The sequence below is a fragment of the Octopus bimaculoides genome, chromosome 4, assembly GCF_046866305.1.
Source record: "Octopus bimaculoides isolate indiv1 chromosome 4, ASM4686630v1, whole genome shotgun sequence".
Taxonomy (NCBI): Eukaryota; Metazoa; Mollusca; class Cephalopoda; order Octopoda; family Octopodidae; genus Octopus; species Octopus bimaculoides.
Window position 1 is genome coordinate 60,079,966 of NC_142931.1, and position 24,407 is coordinate 60,104,372.

Sequence of the window (24,407 nt, forward strand, 5' to 3'; positions counted from 1 at the left end):
GAGGAAGCCTTTTTGCTCTGTGTAAATTTCTCAGTAACACACAGTGGAACCTTTTGCACTTCATTCAAAATTTGGATCTTGTGCTTGAAAAATAAAACTTGTAAACCTGGGGTCTTGTACAGGAGGTCCTTGTAAAGTGAGGTATTACTGTGTGTGTGTGTGTGTATATATATATATATATATATATATATATATATATATATGTATATAAAATAAGTAGAAAACAGGTATGTTATTCAATGCTTTATAGGATTTATATGCATTTCAGCAAAATGCCAAAATAACTACATATCAATTGTAGAGATATTATGTAATCATGCACTTCACCTCATCAGTGTTCTGCAGAAACATTGGTTTCCTTTTCTGACATTGCTTTGCTTTTCTTTCTTGAAATGGTTGTGTTCCAATTCAAGTTATTAGCAGTAAAACAAATGATGATTTGAAAACAACAGATTACTCTTATTTTTCTTTGCACCCTTTCATCAATTGTTAAATTCATACTTAATCTTATTGCTAAATTAGTGATTTCTCTTCATTATACTAACAGAAGGCAGTAATAACATTTTTATTCCTGTTAAATATAAATTGATAGATGGTAACCCTGAATAAAAACTGATTTGAATTATGCTGATCTACCCACCTTATGCCATCATAGAAAAAAGACATAAAATGATGATGATGATGCTGAGGTGATAATCATTGTGCATTACACTAAAATAAATGTGATTCCCCACCAGTGGTTATTTGTTTTGCTCAATACAAACTTTTCTTCAAATGAATGAACTATTAGTTCAATTGATGGGATTTATATGTCTGTACACATAAGTTTTCTAAATAAAGGATAAAAAGATTTAATATAAAATTGAAATGACTTTGTGTCCTGAGTGTCAGTGATAGAAGAATGATAGTAAGTCTACAAAAGTTTAAAAAAGAATTATAATTAGATACAGAAGGAAAGTAAGAGACAAAAAAGTGAAAGGGCATTTATGAATACTGAGAGAAAGTAATAAACAGGAGACTTTAGTAAAAGTAATTATAAATAGAATGAAGAAGAATGAGGAAGTAAGTTAATAGTACAGGTGAAGGGAAATTTTTGGTAGCAGTGTGAAAAGCTACAAAAGCAGTTTTTGTTGTAAACAAAATTTTTAGTTGTAAATCACCTTTCTTTCTTTTAATTCTTTCTCTCTTTCTCCCCACCTCTCTTCCTCCTCTTTCTCTCTCTTCTGCCCCTCTCTTCTCTCTCTTCTGCCCCTCTCTTCTCTCTCTTCTGCCCCTCTCTTCTCTTTCTTCTGCCCCTCTCTTCTCTCTCTTCTGCCCCTCTCTTCTCTCTCTTCTGCCCCTCTCTTCTCTCTCTCTCCCACTCTCTCTTTCTTCTACCTCTCTCTTTCTTCTACCTCTCTCTTATTTAATCAATTTAAATGTCTGAGTAGTGTAATGCTAATAAACTATAATAGACTGAGAAAGGTATACAATACTCTCCTTATATAAAATAAAAAACAGAAACAGAAATCTAAAAAGAAATCTAAAAAGAAAAATACAGGAAGAAAGATAAAAAGAAAATAAAAGTTAATTTACTTCACTAAGAATAACTTGTGTAAAAGAATGATTTTTGGCAAGACAATTCCCTTCCTTGCTGTGAAACAAAGTGACAATAACATGCAATAATATATTATATTATATTATATTTCAAACACTCACATATATATATATGGGTATGTGGATATAGAATTTGCTTTGTAATTATGTGTTTTCAGGTTCTATCCTAGTATGTGACACCTTGGGAAAATGTCTTCTCACACATACATACACAGACATGAGACAGTTTCTTTCGATCAGATACACTCACAAGGCGTTGTTAGGCTTGGGATTATAGTAGAAAACTCTTGCCCAGGATATTATGCAGTGGGATTGAACCTGAAACCAAGTGGTTACAAAGTGAGCTTCTTAACCACATAACCATGCCTATGCCTATATTTTTTTTCTTTTCTTTTTTTCTTTGTCCTAGTGTTTATCTCAAATGTTATGTCCTAATGTCAGTGCAACTGAGATATTATTCCAATTGATGTGACTGATGTCTATCACTGTTACTAAGGGTTCCACTTGAAATGGTTCCTGCTATGAAGAAGCCTTGAATAAAAGGTGGAATTTGAACTCAGAGTGCAAAGAACTTGTAATAAGAGGGAACTGTAATATGAGGAACAAAGTATGGTTCACCTACCTCTTGGCATTAGCTATGCAGCTGGGTTAAATCTAAGATGCACCTTACCCATCTGACCTACTGCTAATTCCCTTTCTAGCTCGCATGTCTACTCGTGTCCGTCCACTACAGCTGCCTGAGGCAAAGAGACCCATGCTGGTCCTGCATCCATCACTTCCTCACTCCCTCTTCCTTTACCAGTAGGGCCCCTCAGCCATTGACATCATTGCTCTTTCCTTCCGGTTCACCTCAGCTCCACAAAACTGAAACAAATACTGCATGGCATTCTATCCAATAATCCCATGTCATTGCCAATTCACTGCCTTCACTATGCAACATCAAATTATATCAGGGCTATAGAGAAGGAAACTGAATCAATGAAATTCCAACTTAATCTGATTTTCACTGGCTCTTGTGCGGGTGGCACATAAAAGACACCATTTCGAGCGTGGCCGTTTTCGTGTAGGTGACATGTAAAAGCACCCACTACACTCTCTGAGTGGTTGGCGTTAGGAAGGGCATCCAGCTGTAGAAACTCTGCCAAATTAGATTGGAGCCTGGTGTTGCCATCCGGTTTCACCAGTCCTCAATCAAATCGTCCAACCCATGCTAGCATGGAAAGCGGACGTTAAACGATGATGATGATGATGATGATTATCAGCAGGTTTTACAAGTTTTACAACATTGAAATTAACTAGTTACGCAATCACACACACACACACACACACACACACACACACACACACACACACACACACACACACACACACACACACACACACACACACATTCTCAGTTTTATATATATATATATATAGATATATATATAGGTAGATAGATAAATATTAATAATGGTCAGGAGAACAGAGATTTTCCACATCTGTAATTTTATTAAACAGTTATTTACAGCTTTCTTTGTGGACCTACAGACGTTTCAACTGCATTGACTGCACATTGCTAGATGTGCTTCCTGGTGTTATTGTCAGTAACATTTCATCAGCGTCCATTATTTTTCAGCTGTTTGAAGTTAAGCTGAAGAAATCAGGAAGTGGAATGAATAAGTTGTTTTTTTAAGAGGTGTTGGTGTTACTATAAATAGTTGTAGTTTCATTGATTCATTGTACCTCACTTCATGTACCAAACTTAGCTGTGGTGAACCATGGGTTAATGAAACTATAACTATTTACAGTAACCTCTTAAAAAAACAACTTATTCATTCAACTTCCTGATTTCTTCAGCTTAACTTCAAACAGCTGAAAAATAATGGACCCTGATGAAATGTCACTGACAATAACACCAGGAAGCACATCTAGCAATGTGCAGTCAATGCAGTTGAAACGTCTGTAGGTCCACAAAGAATGCTGTAAATAACTGTTTAATAAAATCATAGATGTAGAAAATCTGTCCCCTGATCATTATTAGTACTATTACTTACGCAGCGAGAAAAATTACCAGAGTTAACAACTTATTGCTAACTCTGGTATCACCAATATTTGCTTGGTTAGCTGACATAAAACCAGGATTACATATCCCTTCGAAATCGTTTTTGGAAATAAATAAATATATGTATGCATGTATGTATGTATTATGTATGTATGTATGTATGTATGCATGCATGCATATATGCATGTCGCTTAGTGGCTGACAGTATGTGTGTCACTGATCATGAGCAAGAGTTATGGGGGAGCATTATGGCCATGTGTTGAGAGGGATTATTTGGGATTTGAATAAATGTAAGAAAAGAAAGTTTGAAAGAAATATTAGCCATTTTTCATACTTTCTGGGGGTGAACAAATAGGAAATAACAGTTGCTACCCAAGGACAAAAATCGTGTTACACAGTGTTATATACAGTAAATTTCTATTGCAAAACAACTCCATTACCTTACAGTTCTCTGTTGTTTGAATTAAACTCTGTATTGAAATATCAGATGGGAGAAGTGTAAATAACTACATTATCAAATTATTAAAATCTTTGAAAATTCTTTCAATACTTGGATTTCTTTTCCTTCTGTTTTTGTCCCTTTCTCTTCCCAGATGTTTCTTAATCAATAATGTTTCTATTAATACTAATTGAATGTTATCTGTGATTTTCCTTAACGTACAAAATCAATACAAGTGGAACCAGTTGCAATCAGTTTTCGAAATAGCAACCTGAGGCTACTGAAATCTGAATCCTTAGGAATCTGAGACAAGAAAAACTTGATGCTTAAAACTTTGTAACTTCGATATGTTATTACTGAACTTTCAACATTATTCTTTAGATGATAACAGATATTTTAGAAGCAAAAGAAAATGTTTCTTACTAAACTGAGAATAAATTTTCCCCACTCTCATTCTTCACGATTTTACCCCCACCACACACACTCTTTCCCTCCCCTCCCTCTCTCTTTTTGTCACTACTCTCAATCTACTTATTTGATACCATCACTTTCCAATAAAAGAACCTACCCAAAGTGCTAGACATGTTCTCACAACAACCCAATTCATTTCACTTTTAAACTATATCTTACTATTTACCTTCAGAATAAGTATGTTTATTCAGTGAGTTACACAAAAATCCATTTGTGTGTGTGTGTGTCTGCCTGTCTGTCTGTCTGTCTGTCTGTCTGTCTGTGTGCATGCCTGCGTGTGTGTTAAACAATTAATTTCAGAGAGGGCTTAGTTGGGTATTTGTATCATTATATCTTCATTGTTCAATTCTTGGGACTCAGTTATGCAATGGTTATTGCACTCTTCAGTCTATTTTTTCCCATGTAACCATTATTTCCATGAATCAATCAATGAAAATGGTGCAGAATAAAAGGTAAACTCCCATTAGTGAATTGGCAAAATTATTAGAGCATTGGACACAATGCTTTGCAGTATTAAACTGTAGTCCTTTATATTCTGAGTTCCAATCCCACCACCAGCACTACCACTAGGTTTTTTAGTCTTCTGTAGTTGAGAAAATTAAACATCTGTGAAGTACAAGTGTCAATATAATTGACCAGACTTCTCCCCACCAAACTTATGTGGCCTTGTACCAATATTAGAAATTAATATTCCTATAAGGTGACTTAGATATTAATGGAATAATTATAAAATACCATGATCTAGTTTCAATTCTTGGTCGTAACTATTTCACAACACTTATATCACAAATATGATTGACAAAAGCATAAAGGTTAAAAAAAATGTAAAAAAGAACCCTATTGTTTTGCTCTGCACCAAAGTCACTCAAATCCATCAATGGATATCATTGATTATGAAATATCAAGTAATTGAATTCATTATGTGTGACACAATTCAAACATTGATTGATGAATTGATTAAGTTTTATTTCAGCTAATTGTGTAAGAAATTAGTGTTGCAGTTTCTTTGAAACCTAATCTAATTCAAAGAGAATTTCATATGTTTAATGTTGATTTTTTTTCTTTTGCAGGAAGACAGTCTCCGTTACCTGTTGAATCCACAAAGGCGAAGAAGGCGTTGTCCTCCAATATGGTGGAAGATATTTTTGTGGCTTGGTGCCAATCTTCTCTTTTTTGGAATTGTTGGGATTCTGGTTGGTTATTTAGTGCCACAGAGAAAAGTCATCATTGATATTAACAGTAATACAAAAATTGCAATGGTTGACAGAGATGCTGAACGCTACAACAAAATGCTTGATGTTTGTAAAGTTATTGGTCTTATTATTTTCTGTGCTGGTGGAGCCATTTTCTCATTGTCTTTGCTTTTTCCAAGTTTTTTCACAAGTTACTGTGAGGATGATATTCATGATGCTACAGAAGAGTCTTTCCAAATCAGTGTTGGAGATATGGAGAAAAGATCCAATTCTTCTGTAGAAATGACCATTCCAGTCACAGCTGAAACAAAGAGTGTCCAGCCAAATATTGGCCAGTCTGTTGTAGTCACTGATGATCTCATAAAAATGAAAGACTGAAACACTCTACTCCTGTTGGTAGTTCCTTGTCTGAACATAGTGATCTCTTATAGCAATAAACTGTATTGTGTCTCAGTCTGGAAATGTTAGACACTTCAGTTGGCTATGACATTTTCTTATTGTAACAAACTGTCTGTAATGTCATGTGTATGAGTGTTTTTCATGTATTTATCAGGAAATGGTATTTATTGGTATGAAAGAAAATGGCATTCAAGCATAGAGTGTCGTTAGAGTAATGACACACTATGCTTAAATAATAATACTTTAATAAAACTTTTGCTTCCATTCTGGTGTCCATTTACATTAATTTCTTAGGAACATTCATTACAAAGAGGAAAAAAAAAACAACAGATGTTTATTAAATATTTTCTTTCATGATGGCATGAGAAATTGTGTTATTTATTGATAAGCAATAGAGTTAGTGGCTATTATTTATAATTTAGTATGACTTTAATACATTAAGTGAATACTTGTGCTTGTTGTAAAAAGACTTCTTCCAAGATGACAACCACATGTTTTTGTGGTTGCCATTTTCGAAGTTATCAGAAATAAATTAATGGTCTATGGTGTGAATTCTACAATCTATTGAAATCTTTCCTACTGCTGTTGAGTAGCCCCAATCACCTCTGCTCAAGTATGAAGATGTGGAAGTAACTTACAGTATCTTTAGCTGTGTCCATCCTGTCTTTATAGGTGGTATTTTGTCCCAAAAGTATATGACTTAAAAACCAACAAAAACATGATTTAGTATTTTACAAATAACGGTGACTATTGAGGTAGATTTGGATGCTACATCAAACAAGCCAAATTACTAAATAGAAATTCAGTTATACTATAAACACATTACATTAATATTTTATAGATATGATGGGGTGCTGTAAAGTTCCTGGCTTTAAATGTATTGTGAAAGGCCTGGTTGGAGGCTCAACCTTTCAAGTTCTTTTACAGGGCTTACAAAAACTGAAGGACAGCTGCAATAAGTGTGAGGATCTGAGAGGGGAATATCTACAATAAAATCATAATTAACTGATCCTCCTGTATTTTCTCTTACCCAAAGCCAGGAACTTTTCAGCAACCTATCGTATGTTAAATTTCCTTCATTATTTATAAGTATAATATACCACTGTTTAAACATATAGTCTCTATTTGATAAATTTGCCTTATTCAAACATTCATAAATCATGGTTTCAATATTGATAATACATGAGAGACAAGCATGGTTGTGTGACAAAAAGTTTTCTTCCCAACCACTTTGTTTCAGGTTCAGTCCCTCTGTGTAACACCTTGGGAAAATGTCTTCCACTATAGCCCCAGGCTGACCAAAGTCTTGTGAGTGGATCTGGTAGATGGAAACTGAAAAAAGCTTGGTGTATATATATATATATATATATATATATATATATATATACATACCCATGCACATACATGTGTGTGTGTGTGTGCATGTGTTTACTGTGCCCTTGCTTTAATATTGCATGATAGTTGTAAACACGTGTCACTGGCATGCAAGCAGTGTATTTCATGTCCAATCTTCTGAAAAATCATGTGAAGTCAGGAGTGGTGGGGAGAGAAATTACTTCACAGGTGAGGGTTGATGATGGGAAGGGCATCTGACCATAGAAAATCCACATTAAAAAATTCCATCTGACCCATGTGGGCATGGAATTGTGGATGTTAAAATGGTAATGGTGATGATGATGATGATGACTTAGTTATGTAGTGAAATAATTGAAATAGAAACGTTAACAGCACATTCAATGATCAATTTAATACTTAAACAAGGCTAATACCAATGCTGTCTTTCAGCTCTGTGGTTGAAATCAATAACTTTTAATCCTACTTTGTTGCAAAACAAGCAGGAATTAAATTAAATTAATTAGAAATAGAATAAAATAAGACAGTAACTCTAATCTTTTGTAGTATGGCAACAAATGCAGACATGTTTTGGTCATACTAGACTTCATCAGCATACAAGACTTCATAAGCAAAGCATAGTCTAACCAGTACTGCAAGAACTAAGAGCTGTATACTTTTTTAGGAAATATATTAAAAAAAAACCCATTACATGGTATAACTGAAGTGAGAGGAATAGCCAGAAACACTTGCTTCAAGAAAGTCAAATAAATAAAATACTGTTAAGTTTGTGTTAACATATCTAATATAGTAAACATTATACAGAAATATTTGTATTGAGAGGGAAAGATAATATTAAGTGAATGATATTGTTTTAATCAATTTAACAAGTATGGAAGACAACTTCTGATGTGTTTCAGCTTTATCAGATCTCTTCAGCAATGTATAAATTTCACTGTATGAACCAAAGTAATGGTAATGGTGGGAGAATCACTAAAAGAAGTACGTGTGTAAGCATGGAAAATAAGCATTTTCAGTTATCATATTTGATGGCAGAGTAATCAGAAATATGATGAAATATATATATATATATATATATATATATATATATATATATATATATATATATATATATATATTTATATATATATATATATATAGGTTATAAGAGATAATGATGTCAATAAGACCCAAAGGTGTCAGGTAATGCTGAGCAAGTGCTATGGACAGACTATATTTAAACTCCAGGTTCGGTGATTATGCGAATAAGGAGTCCAACATAGGTCATATATCAGCATGTGTATATATAAAAAAATTTTCAGAATGAGATAAAAATCCAAGGCTGTGAAAGATTTTAGAATATTTATAAATAGGTCTTACAGCTGTTTCTGGGATATTTTATATATCCCTTCATCGGAGACGGTGTGAGAAAATGGTTAAACAATAGTTAATTTAGATAAGATATGAAATAGAGAGTGAAGAGGAGGAATGAAAATAGATGTGAGATATGCCGGGATATTGCATCTGTAGATCCATAATTTAGGCAAAATGGTATACATATAAGATTCCAATACCTTGTAAGTTCCAATAGTATTTAAAATTGGTCGTTCCAAGTATAGAGTTTGTAAACAGTGTTATTGAATCGAGGGTTTTATTTAAAGTAAATAAAACCCTCGATTCAATAACACTGTTTACAAACTTGGAATGACTAATTTTAAATACTATTGGAACTTACAAGGTATTGGAATCTTATATGTATACCATTTTGCCTAAATAATGGAACTGAAGATACAATATCCCTGCATATCTCACATCTATTTTCATTCCTCCAATTCACTTTCTATTTCATATCTTGTCTAAATTAACTGATGTCTAACCATTTTCTCACAGCGTCTCCGATGAAGGGATATATATAAAATATCCCGGAAACAGCTGTAAGACCTTCTATTTATAAATATTCTAAAATCTTTCACATAAATCTGAAAATTTATGTATATATATATATATATATATATATATATATATATATATATATATATATATATATATATAGATAGATAGATAGATATTCATCATCATCATCATCATCATCACCACCATAATTTAACATCTATTTTCCATGTTGGCATGGATTGGATGGTTTAACAGGAGCTGGCCAGCAGAAGAGCTGCCCAGGCACCATGTCTGTTTTGGCATGGTTTCTTTAGCTGGATGCTGTTCTTAATGCCAACCACTTTACAGAGTGTACTGGGTGCTTTTGTGCAGTGCCAGCAAAGGTACATTTACGTGGCACCAGCACCTATGAGCCCACAAGATTAGGAATACTCAGCTAGTGAGGGATGCAGGAGACAAACTTGTATGCAAGGACAACCATGCTTTTAGTTAGCCTGATGCATCTGATGTGTCTCTTTAAGCACAGCAAACCACTAGGAGTATCAGCCCCCTGTCATCCCCTCTGTGAGTCCCAACATGTGTAGATCTTTTTTCACCACTTTGTCCCATGTCTTCTGGGTCTATCCCTTCCACATGTTTCCTCTACAATTAGATATTGGCACCTCTTTATGCAACTGTCTTCATTCATATACATCACATGATCATACCAGCACAGTCTTCTCTCTTGCACACTACATCTGATGCCTTGTATACCTATTTTTTCTCTCAAATCACTTACACTCTGTCATATATGCACACTGACATTACCCATCTAGCAGAGCATACTGGCTTCATTTGTTTCAAGCCTTTGCATATCCTCAGTAGTCACAGCCCATGTCTCAATGCCATGTAGCATAGCTGTTCATACACAGGCATCATACAGTCTGCATTTCACTCTGAGAGAGAGACCCTTCATTACTAACAGGGGTAGTAGCTCTCTGAACTTCACCCAGCATATTCTTATTCTAGCAGCTATGCTTTCGGAACAACTTCCCTCACTACTGACTTGGCCACCTAAGTAACGGAAGCTGTCAACTACATCTAGGGATCTTCCACTGACATTTGAAGGAGTCTATTTTTTGCACATTCCTGGTGTTTAATGTACCTGCACACCTGCTACATGTAAAGACAACTTTCTCTGTTAGTCTTCCAGTGATACCACTGCACCTCTTATGTGTCCATAGCTTGCACTGGGTACACCTTATGAAGTTTCTCCCAACACCTTTTCTACACATCTAGCAGAGCCTTCTCTCTGAAGGGATCTGTGATTTGTTTGTTTTCCTACTTATCAATACTTTGGTCTTTGCTAAATTAACTCTAAGACCCTTTAATTCTAGTCCTTAACTTTAAAATAAGCAAATTCTGTGACAGTATATATTAACTGGAGAGTGTAATTTGAAAGATTTGATTACTACATCTAGCTAGTTGATTGAGGTGAGCATTGTATATAGCAAGCATAGGCAACTGTTTATGAGAAGCAGGCCACACTGGACATGGCTCATCTTCAAGTAGGTCACACTACTAAAATGATTTAAGGTAATTTTTGTTGACATGCCATTCAGAAAGTCCTGTGGGTCACTGTTTATCTATGGCTGGTATATAGACTTCTTCTATATACATGGTATAGTTGACAGCTTTGTTGGAGTAGATGAAGTGATCTAGACATGGAAAATGGGTCCAGGACTGATTAGGTGGGTTGGGGGTGATATTTGGGCTAAAGGTGTTGAAGCAAGCAATGGATTCAGATTGGGTTTGGTAAGGAGTGAAAAACTAGACCAAGTCATCCAGATTGCAAGTTACAACTGAAGGAAGGGAGAAGTTTTACAGGAAAGATGTAGGATGTATCAAGATTAGGTTGGAGGAGATAAAAGTTCTACACTTCTTTGTTAGAAACCAGTTATTACTCTCTACTTTCTTTTTGCCTTTCATTTCTGTGTATTCACTTCCATAAACATGCACTCATTTTCCCCTCTATATGATTATGATTTCCCCCTCTTCTCCTTTTATCTGTCTTGACAAAGGACCAACTCTTCGAAATATTGAATATCTCTCCTTTTCTTTCATAGCATCATGCATCAATTTTGTATTCCCATTCATTGTTTTTGTTGCCTCCCCCACCCCCACACGTTTTTTTGCTTTTAATATACCTTGCACTAGCACAAAAAAAGATCTCTTGTACATAGATATTGAATTTCTTATAGTACACCAACTTTCTGCATCTTTCTACATTAACTATACTTAAATTCATTCTCTTGGATTTGCATCATAACCTTAAATGATTCCAAACCTCCTTTTTTCCTGCTTTCTGCTACACAGCCTTGCATATCTCCAACATTATCTTTGCCAACACATGTCAATCTATTCATCATAATGGTATACCTCATGGTTTACATCTCCATTTTAACCGGGGCTTCTATTTTGCTCCTTCCATTGAGCCACATTCTTGAGAACTCTTCCCACATATATACCATCATTTAAGCCATTTGCTTCTGTCTCCTTGAATTGGACCATCTACCAGTCATTCTCTCTTCTACCTGAACCCCATATATTACCCATTCCACGGCCTTTTATCTCCAGCACATTAATTGACTTTTGTTTGACTTCCTCTCACACACAAAAGATCACAAGTTCTATTAATTTACTGATCTAGTCCTATTGTCTCTGTATCTACTGTACTTTTTCACTAAACAGTAATTCTACTCTCCGACCTAACACTCTCTGAAGCTAAGCATTCAATCCTTGGTAGGGAGTCACTATATTTCAAGCTACATGCCTTCATATAGTCTGAACCCAGTAACATCGAACCCTTTACTGATTTTGGCCAATGTCCATCTGACTGGATGCCTGATCATGAACAGCTTAAGACTTAAGCTGCTCACCAGCTCCATTAGTTACACAGTGAACCACTTCAATTTCCAGAAGCATTTAAGACCACTAAGAATCTGGTCAGAATTTGTTGACTTTGTCACCTTTGACACCAACATGACAGTATTGTCAAACTAACTGGCAAGGATGGCATCAGAGAGGTATTATATTAACTCTATAAATAAATAAATAAATTAGTAATTGTTTTAGCTTCTATTCTAGTTTCAGTTGCCCAGTTACCATAATCCCTCAACCAAAAACACATGTCCACCACCATATATCAACCCATCTCCCCTTCTTTTGTCCTTCCTCCTACACCAGCAAACTTCATCGTCCACACACCATGTATCTTCACTATCTATCTACTCCTTCTACCAGATCCATAACATTAATGCCCCTGGTTGTCCCACTGTTTCTATTTGCAAGTGTCACTCTGAACTCTTATCTAAATGCCTTCACTAGCCTTTCTTATACTAGGTAGCAGCTACCTCCACTTCTTCAACTCCTTCTCCTTCCCTAGGCCCTCCAAGCTTCTTTTCACAATTGATATTAAATCTTTCTACACTGTCATCCCACACAACAATAGACACCTAACTTTTAAATTCTTACTAGACCATGCTTGTTCATTGATTCACTGAACTTGTTCTCACCTTCAACTGCTTCTCCATTTCTACTATCTTTTACCTGCAGTTAACTGAATAGCCCTTACACATACTGGTAAACATCCATATATACATGTCACATCCTTTCCATCCATACATCAAACTAACTACCACACATCTTGATGCCTTGTTTTCACACAAAAAAGTTTTAGCATCCTGCTCAAAGAGGAAGTATCTACATGGCTGCTAGACCAGCAACCAAAATGTCCTCAAATCACATCCTGCTATCTTAAAAAAATAGGTCATGTTGGATAATGTGGTCCTGGGTTCTATAAAGAAAATACAAGATGTCCATTGTTGAAATGACTTTAAGTATAGACATACTCAATGAAGTTTGCCCTTTGAGACGATAACAATATATTATTGTTGAGCCAACAAGAGAGACCCTATTTGATCGGTTGACTGTCAAACCCCCTCATCCTTTCTTCCCCACATTATTCTTCCCATGCATGTCTGGCATTAACCATTCATTTTGTAAACTACCTCTTTCATAATCATTTATTATCCTCCTTTGTATAATTTTTTCCTCTCTTTTCTCCTATTTATATTGACAAAATACCAACTGTTTGAAATATCAATATTCTTTCCTTCACAGCATAATACATTGAGTTTGTATTTCTGTTTATGAATTGTTTTTGTATTGCTTTTGCTCGGTCATGACTGAGTAAATTTATTATCAATAACCTTTCAGCTATGATTATCCTGTATTTTTCTTTTTTGAGATTGTGTTCTTTCCCTTTCAAGATGGTAGGACGCAATTCGAAGTAGACATAGTTGAAGTCAACCAGTAGTATAGATGCCCTTCATTTGCTTGAGCTGATAGTTGAGTGCACTTCTGATACACTTCTACAATATTTCTATCAACATCTCAGAAGAGCTGTAGAAAGATGTATTGAACCATAACTGTTCACCACCTCTAATTTCACAATAATCTGAGAATCACTGCAGGTGTGTTGGCTTCAGCACACACCTGCATATCATTATCAACAATATCGTAAGATGCTCGTGGAAAAGGTATTGATTGCAGATTGATTTCCTGACCAGTGAAACCTGTCTCTTCCACAGAAAGTGAAAGAACATACACTCCAATCTGATCCGGTATTACTTGGGACAAGGTACAATACACTATCCATCACTGTACTGGTATGGACATGTTCTCCATCTCCTGCTAAATCATCCTACAAGGTCTTTACTCTCATTTAACACAGCAGGTGTAGGCTGGCAAAGGACTTGTGGCAGGCCCCACACCAGATGAGTGTATGTGATTAAGGAAGATTTGAAATATGCAGAGAAGCTGGGACTGGACTATCACCAATGGAGAGCACTAGTGGATCTGGTCAGCTCAACACATGATGACGTCTCTGAAGCCACTAACCAGGGATGACCCCAGTCCTATCAAACAAGAGCATGAAGCAGCAGAAGCACTGATGACAAGCATTAACTTCTTATAGAAAACCTTTATTAAAATCTTCAATTTTGAGTGTAGCAATTATGTCTATTATGTCCCCTTTTTCATCCATAAAGCTATGGCCAGGCTTACATTTATTATATGAAACATTTGGTTTCAATACTCCTGAACAATAAAGCAATTCAACAAAAAACAGAAAATTCAGATTTCAGACATGGCACAACATTTTCCTAATGTTTGGCAGATTATTAATGCTTAATACTAAATGATTGATTTCTTTTCACATCTAATACCAGTGAAGTTGAGCAAATAGCTTTATTTGTTTGCTTACTTTTAATCAGCTAAGATACTCTAATAGTTTCCGATAAATGTGATTGCCTTGATGGTGCTCTCGTCAAATAGACTGACTGAGATACCATTCCAATAGATGTTCTTATTGACTCTGGATTATCAAGCAGCTATAAACAAACATGCATGCATATCAACAATTTGACATACATATATATCATGTATGTATAAATATATATTTATATACATACATACTTGTGTGTGTAAGTGTGTGTGTGTAAGTGTGTGTGTGTAAGTGTGTGTGTGTAAGTGTGTGTGGGTGTGTTATATATTTATTATAATAAAGATAAAAATACATGATGCACACATACACATACACATATTATATAAATATATATATATATATATATATATATATATATATATATATATATATATATATATATATATATATATATATATATATATTCCCCTCGGCACTCCATTTCAAATTAATTGTTATTAACAGTTTGGTTTTAGTGACTGAAAGATCGCAATTTCCACTTTCAAAGCTTTCAGTGTAGTTAGCACCATACATGTACTCTCAAATTACAGTCATTTATTTAGGATATCACACCTCTCAGTTTTCATATACAAAAATCTAATAATCTCTGTCTCTCTCTCTCTCTCTCTCTCTCTCTCTCTCTCTCTTGCTTTATTCATTCTAAGATTCTAAGCAGCAACAAAAACTAATTTATGGAGAACAAAAGAATTTCAACCACAGTCTGAATAATCTATATATAATAACAGCTGATATAATAAATGTTGGTTGGCTGATAGGTTGGTTAGTTGGTTTACTACTTCGGTCATGTTTTTTTACATCATATAGAATGATTATGAGGAAGAGTAAAAGATATATAGAGGGTAGGAGGAAGAAAAGATAGAGTAAGTGGTAGCAGCTTTGGAAGGAGTTATGCAAATGAGAAATTTGCTTCATTTAAATTTATTTTAAGGGAATAAATATTTTCCTTTTGAAAATTAGTATTCATTTCATCATTTTGTATAAACACCACGATATTTGATAAAAGTTGAATTATAATTATTATATGTATGCCATATTCCCGAGTGAGTAGACAAATGAAAGAAGAGTACTCAACACATTTATTGGGAATTACATGTATGGATCAAAACAGTTTGATTTAAATTACTTGGTACTTCAAGTTTCAAAGCGTGATGTTAATCCTCAGCTGGCTGAGGATTAGCATCATACTTTGAAACTTGAAGTACCAAGGAATTTGAATCAAACTGTTTTGATCTATCTATCTATCTATCTATCTATCTATCTATCTATCTATATATATATATATATATATATATATATATATATATATATATATATATATATATATATATATATATATATATAGCTGAACATTAGAAGCATCAGTTGTGGCGTGCAAGAGAGACGATTGCGCTGGTATGGACATGTGGTGAGAATGGAGGAGGATAGCTGCGTGAAAAAGTGCCACACCCTAACAGTTGAGGGAACCCGTGGAAGAGGTAGGCCCAGGAAGACCTGGGCTGAGGTGGTGAGGCAAGACCTTCGTACATTGGGCCTCACCGAGGCGATGACTACGGACCGAGACCTTTGGAAATGGGCTGTGCGTGAGAAGACCCGGCAAGCCAAGTAAGATCGTTGCCAGTGCCCCTGGACTGGTTCTTGTGCGGGTGGCACATGAGATGCACCATTTTGAGCGTGGCCGTTGCCAGTACCGCCTGACTGGCTCCTGTAGGATTTTCGAGCGAGATCGTTGCCAGTGCCCCTGGACTGGCTTGTGCGGGTGGCACATAAAAGACACCATTTCGAGCGTGGCCGTTTTCGTGCGGGTGACACGTAAAAGCACCCACTACACTCTCTGAGTGGTTGGCGTTAGGAAGGGCATCCAGCTGTAGAAACTCTGCCAAATCAGACTGGAGCCTGGTGTTGCCATCCGGTTTCACCAGTCCTCAGTCAAATCGTCCAACCCATGCTAGCATGGAAAGCGGACGTTAAACGATGATGATGATGATGATGATGATATATATAAATATATGCATACATACATACACAGGGTGCAGTGAATAAAATGTCGTCTAAATTATGCAAAAATGAAAATAACACCGACATCTCATTTTAACAGATATATTTACCAAAATTGCATAAAAAATCTTGAAATACTAAAGAGTAAATTTATTCAGTAAAATTGCCATTGGCTTCAACCATGGCTTCCAGATGACTTCAGAATCTCCTCCAACTCTTCTGGATGGTCTCCTTGTTTAAGTTGATCAATATTGCCATAATCCTTGCCTTCAGTTCATTTTTGGTGTTACAAGGAGTTTTGTTGGTCTCTTGCTCAACTGTGCCCCACACATAATAATCACGAGAATTGCAGTCTGGGGAGTTAGGTGGCCAGATGTTAGGGGTGATGTGGTCACAGAAATTGTCAGACAGCCATGACTGGGTTCTTCTGCTTGTGTGGGAAGATGAATGGAGGCATAATGTCACCATCAGTAGTGATCACTCCAAACAATATGATGCTGACTGGATGTTTCATTTTCATCATTTTCATCTTCAGATTGACACCCAAATGCTCTGAAATGTTTGTATTGCAACTTCTGGTGCAAATGACAAGCAATACAGCATGTCATTTCCAAATTTCTGGCAGAGCAAATTGCGTCATGGTGCTGTTTTTCTCCCAGAGGGTGCCTAACTGACCCTACTATACTGTGTAGTCGACAAAATCAAAAACAAGCAATGTGCATGCATGAAATGAAAAATATGAAATGGTGACAATTTACTCATCACACCCTGTACATATATATATATATATATATATATCATTTTCCTTTGCGTTACTCCATGTCAGCCTGTCTTGCGGCCGCACAGCTTTTTGTTGTATATGTATGTTTTATTTTGTCATGTTTGTTTTCATCATTGGCCAGTACATTTGTTAGCTATTCTCAGTGGCTTTTCGCCACTGGTACCACCAAAAGTGAATAATATCATTAAAGGCATGAAATTATAATCATCTTTTGGACATTGATTGATGAGGAATAAGCTACAAATTTTCTGTTTGTTATACTTTTGTAATATTTCCGCTTGTGGTGTTTTTGTTAAATTTTTGAAATACATGCATACATATTACAAGAAGCAATGAAAATTTTAGAAACGATAAAAAAATGGAAATGAGTTGAAATTGAAATGGTGAGTGTGTTAATTAATAAGGCATTAAAACAGAATGACTCTCCCCAGACATAACAAAATATACTTAACACACAAATTCACATAAAGAATCCTGCAAACCAAATACAAAAACAAAGTATGTGTGTGTGTGTGTGTGTGTGTAGATGCAGACATGGCTTTGAGGTAAGAATCTTGCTTCCCAACCAAATGGTTCCTGGTTCAGTCCTACTGCATGGCAACTTGGGTGAGTGTCTTCCTCTATAACCTCAGCTGACCAAAGCCATATAAATGGATTTAGTAGACGGAAACTGAAGGAAGCCCGTCATATAAATATATACACGTGCGCACGTGCACGTGTGTGTGTGCATGCGTGTGTGTGTGTGTGTGTGTGTGTGATCGTGTGTATGTTTGTGTCTTGTTGTCTTGACATTGCATGATAGTTGTAAAATGATTGTGTTTGTCATACAAGCAGTATCATTCATTTCTAGTATTTTGCTAGAACACGTCTTGGAAACAGACAAGGGTTGGCAGCAGGAAGGGCATTGGCTATTGAAAATCTAACTCAATAAACTCCATCTGATTCATGCAAGCATGGAAAATTAGACATTAAACAATGATGGTGAAAAATATAATATTGATTACATTTAAGTCCTATCAACTGAGTAGAATGTATGCTTTGCTAAAAAAAAAGTCTAATATGACTGAATAATGTCTGTTGTTTTTACTAGTTGGCTTCCAAGATCCATTTTCTTCTGCATTGCTCTGATTTCCCAAAATTTTCGGTTAAGAGATCATATTGGCATTATCTCCTTTGCATGGCTATGTGGTTAAGAAGCTTGATTCTAAACCATAAGGTTCAGTTCCACTGTGTGACACCTTGGGCAAGTGCCTTCTATTATGTGTGAGAGTGTCTTTGAGTTTGTGTTTGTCCCCTCACAACTGCTTGATCTGTGTTGGTTTGTTTATGTCCCTGTAACTTAGTGTGGTTGGCTAAAGAGACCAGCTGAATAAGTACCTGGCATATAAAATACGTACTGGGGTCAATCCTCTCATGAGGATTCTAAGACCTCCTAATGGGGGTCTTATCTCCCAAATTTTAGTCATTTTTTTATGATCCAAAACTAGGTCAAAAGTACTGAATGGATCTTTATGAAATCTGGTAATTATATTCTATACATAAGGGCCATAACCCCCATGAAAATTCGTATATTTTGGCTGTTGATGAAACTTTAACCATAGTTATTAGACACAAATGAAGTAATATTTCTAAAACTTTATCTTCTTAGAAGTTAGAAAGACCCCGTCATGGGGACTTAACACCCACAATTTAGTCATTTTATCTAAGCAAAGACAAATACAGTTGTACTTGTGGAAGCTGTAGGGTCACCCAAGCATAAAAGATGAGCATTATTTGTAATTCAATGGTACAACAGTATAAGAGTTTGCTTTGAGATATACTTAGATTGTGATTTCTGCAATGTGGTGCATAAATTGTCAAGTAAATGAGAGGCATCTTTGCCTCCACTGATTCAGTTGCAAAGTGCTGAGTAAAGTTATTTGGTTGTAGACCTTCTTTGAGTTTTTTAATTATCACTGGGTCATACATAGTCCCCAGATAACATTGATTTCAAGGCCTTCCTAGATGAGTGACTGGTCATTCAAAGACATTCATAGATTGTAAATTTATTCTGTCCAGTTACCTATCGGTATAGTGGTCATTTGCAAAATCCAGAGGTGACACTTTCATTTCTCCTTAGCCCTCACATCACCCAGTTGTTAATGTTTATTTGAGTTGAGTCATGCCCTTCCAATTGTTATTGATCCATAATACATCTTACAGCTGTGCTTGTCACCTGTATAGTGAGGAATCCTACATTGGGAGTGGTAATGACTAGGATAGGGTAGCTGACTGCTTAATGAGGTCATTTATCTTTTGGTTTCCTGTAGCTTTGCTCTCTTTTACAAACCCAGTGAACATACATATATTTCCTATTTTAAAGAAATTCAAACAATAGATATAAGACCCAAGTTAAAAAGATTCTCAACAATTCAACTTCTCTGGTTGACATTAAGACACCCATCCCCAATAGGGGCCTTAACTCCCACATTTTAGAGCGCCATGACCTCCATTTTTCAGGAGCAAAATCCCTTTAACAGGTTCCAAAAGACTGGAAGTTTGGAATCTGTGCATAAAGATCAGTAGTATGGGATACATGTGTCATCATTAGAATTTTTTTAAAGTTGTGTAAAGAGTGAAAGAACCCTCATCTGCAATTTTGATGAAATTCGAATCATAGGTATTCCAGTTCCTTCTTTGACTTTTGACGTCACTCTCATCACACCCTCACTTTTCTCTACTTCTATTGTTAATGTAACCGTGTGTGTAGGCAAAAACAAAACTATCCAATCCTGATCAACTTTTTTTCTTTCTTCTCTGGTATTGGACACAAATTTACATCTTGACCAGTCCCTTTCTTCATTACTCATCTTTCACTCACACTGTCATGATTATACGAAATAAAGGTTGCACAGCGATATCAAAAATGAAGTTAGGTATATCAGTTTTCCTGTATTTTCCACACACCATCAAAAAGATAGATTACTTCTACTTCAATCCTGTAATGTTGTGCTAAAAGAAGTAGGTACAGGTTTGAAAAAGGAACAGTTGTTTATACACAAAAGATAACAAGTTTCATGTTACAACATGGGGGAAAAAAAGCCAGTGAAATAAGTGTTGTTAGTAGGAAATGTATTCTACACATGTTCATGTTTGTAAAGTCAACTGAATGTGACATATGGTGTAAAAAGATAATTACTGCTGAGTAAAGGAGAAATAAATAACCTATAGGCTTATTAAGTAGTGAAATAGACAATATGACAAACTAATTTCTCAATTAGCTTTACATGTTATTATTTAAGACAGTCAAAGTGAGAAAATAGGCAAAGACTGTAAGGAAAAGGCCAAACTCCAATCTATTTGATGCTGTGATTATAGATCCAAGATCTGTAATTACAAAATCATGCAGATGGAAGCTTAACTTCTTTTATACGGTCTCTAGTGCATCCTGTAATGGTATTTACAGTAACCCTACTAAAAAATAAATAAAGCTTTAATAGTGGTAGTAATAATAGTTGCACTACTTCCATTCCATGAATAATAATTATAATAGTAATGATAATGATAACGCTAATAATTGTAATAGTAATAATAATTGTACTGACAGTAATAATTTTGAAGATAATAATAATTATGATAACAATTATGATAATAATAATGATTTCAAATTTTGGCAGAAGGTCACCAATTTCAGGGAAGGGAGTAAGTTGATTAATTCAACCTCAGTGATCAACTGGTACTTATTTTATTGACCTATAAAGGATGAAAAGTAAAGTCAACGTTAGCAGAATTTGAACTCAAGACATAAAGATGGATAAGATGCTTAGCAGCATTTTTCCCAGCAGGCTGACAATTCTGCCAGCTCACCGCCTTAATAATAATAATGTTATTAATGATAACAGTCATTATTTTTATTCTGGTACAATCCCAGTAATTTCAGGGAAGGGGACAGTTGATTACATCAACCCAAGTGCTCAACTGGTACTTATTTTGTTGACCCTAAAAGGGTGAAAAGCCTCTGTGGGATTCCTCTGTGGAATTTGAACACAAAAGATTTGAAATAAATGCCACTAAGCATTTTGTCCAGCACAGTAACAATGACAACAACAACAACAATAATGTGAAAAAGAAGGAGGAGGAGGAGAAGAAGAAGAAGAAGAAGAAGAAGAAGAAGAAGAAGAAGAAGAAGAAGAAGAAGAAGAAGAAGAAAAAGAAGAAGGAGGAGGAGGAGGAGGAGGAGGGGAGAGGAGGAGGAGGAGGAGAAGAAGAAGGAGTAGGAGGAGTAGGAGGAGGAGAAGAAGAAGAAGATTAATCCATATAAAAATAGTATTTATAGTACATGTAATGATAATGACAAGAATAACAACAACAATAATAACAATAGTAATTTTTTTGCTGGCCACAAGGGATGCAAAACATTTAGGACTATACAAAAGCAAGGACAACGGGGATTTACATACATGCATATTGACAATAAAGGCAATAATTATGACCCAGAATTATGTTCACAATCAAAAAATTACAGAATTCAGATGTTTATCCTAATGAAACAGCTGAGTATAATTAGAGTTTGAATTATATCCGTAAACTTATGCTTTTCTACTTTTATTCTAAATATGTTGCTTTATAAGACTGTTTTAGCCATTTATTTATGTACAAGCAAGTCTGTTTCACCTAGATTTACTGTAATGTAATATATATTGGAGTTTAATGACCTATTATCAATTGAGCTCTTAATGAACATGGATATATATGTACGTTTATCTATTCATCTATCTATCCATCTGTTTGTCTGTCTGTCAACCTACCTACCTACCTACCTACCTATCTATCTATCTATCTATCTATCTATCTATCTATACATACATATATATATATATAATATATATATATATATATATATATATATATATATATATATATGTATATATATATATATATATATATATATATATATATATATGTATATATATATATATATATATATATATATATATATATATATATGTATATATGGGGGAGAATTCACAAAAAAAAAAAACAAAAGACGAAGACAGGTAGTGTAGACAATAAACAGATGTATTAGTATAACACTCGGGAAGTGAAAAAGTCTTTAATGTTTCGAGCCTACACTCTTCCACAGAAAGGAGCACAGAAAGAAACAAGGAGAGAAAAAAAAAAGAATGTGTAGTGGCTAGCGATCTATCATGACGATATATATATACATATATATGGAGAGAGATAAATATGGCTGGTTCATGGGGCTTCCCAGGGTTTCATGTCCATGGAGTACTTAACTTTACTGCATTTCTTCAAACTCTGAACCTGTTGGCCTATGGTTGGAAAGCAGACTTCTTAACCACACCATGAATATAGATGCACGTATGTATGTACATACATACACGCACACATACATGCATACTTACATACACACATGCATACATACATACTAAAATCAGTGGAAGAAAACACCTTACTTGCAAACAAGAAGGGCATCCAGCCATAAAGTGCTTTCATAACAAGTATCTTCCAGAATGATGCTGATTATGATGTTGATGATGAATGTAAGTGTGTGTAAGTTTGTATGAGCACATGTGAGTGTGTGGAGACATATGTATTTGTGTTTATTTTTATACTGAATGTAAATTAAACCAGTAACAAAGTACAGTCATATAAAAATAATTGCCATTATTTTAACCAAAATTTTCTGTGCTAAGGTTTTCAAAGATTTTGCTTTCCAAATCATCTTTGAAGTTTTCATCAATAAATGTTAAAAATAAGTTTCAATTTTCTTATTTAAAAAAAATAATTCTCTACATTTCTATAAACAAATAAAAAGCTAAGGATTTAAATTATTTAAGAAGTCTAATATTAAAATCAATAGCATGACAATAAACTACTCTACTGTGTATTCTGATAATATCTAATGTTTTAGCTCAGCTTTTTATAGATATTTCCCTCATCAGAATTTGCCATAAATAGAAATATACTATGTGCATGCCTGTATGTTATATGCATGTATGTATGTATGTATGTATGTATGTATGTATGTATGTATGTTGTATGTATGTATGTATGTATGTATGTATGTATGTATGTATGTATGTACATGCCTACATATGTATGTGTATATGTATATATAGTGCATCTGTCTGACTGTGCTTTATATTGAACTGAACACGGAAATTGTTGACATTTCAAAAGGTTGAAGCTTTTGTTATAATAGAAAACCAATCTCAAGTTGATTGCAGAACTGATCTAGTGGAGGTTAGAATATTGATAGTCTTTTAATCCTAATAACTGCTGTGTGCAGTAAAAGATGCAGTATCAGTGATGTGTTCTTTATTGTTCTATAATTTCTAATAATCTCTGGTATCTACAAAATGTTCAATTCTAATTTTATATATCATAATCTAGACATATTTCTGATAATAGTTCTTGTTTATTCTTTGAATTACAAAGGTCTTTCTTCTACAAAATTCATTTGAGATAACTTACATATTTTAGTCAATACTCTACTGAAAGCTTAATTACAAAAAAAAAAAAAAAATCTATCAATTTTATCTATAAATTAAAGAATGTTATTTTTATTGTGAGGTCTGTAACATACATAGTACAAATTGAATTTGTAACTCAGATTTGATTCCCAGTTGTAGCTATATCATTCTTCTGGTGACCTTGAGAAAGTAATGAATATCATACATTCTCATTGCCTCCTCTCAACATCATCATCATCACCACCACCATCATCTTTTAATGTCCATCTTTCATGGTGGCATGAGTTGGGTGGTTTGATAGGACAAGACAAGTTCAAATACTGCATCATGAACCAATGTCTGCTTTGGTATGGTTTCTATGGCTGGATGTTCTTCCTAGTGCCACCCACTTTACAGAATATATTGGTTGTTTTTTGTGTGAAACCAGCACTAGTGAGGCCACCATGCAGCTTATAAGACTAA

General features: G+C 34.8%; 1 protein-coding gene across 2 annotated transcripts in view; it reads left to right on the forward strand.

Annotated features, from left to right (window-relative positions):
* Positions 1-6,406, forward strand: part of LOC106881802 (neurensin-1) — a 44,955-nt gene extending 38,549 nt beyond the window's left edge. For both annotated transcript variants that reach the window (XM_089350830.1, XM_014932315.3), the window contains one exon: positions 5,621-6,406. In XM_089350830.1, the coding sequence (XP_089206956.1) occupies positions 5,621-6,121 (501 nt within the window). In that variant the 3' untranslated portion in view covers positions 6,122-6,406. The remainder of the gene's footprint in view (positions 1-5,620) is intronic.
* The last annotated feature ends 18,001 nt before the right edge of the window (positions 6,407-24,407 follow it).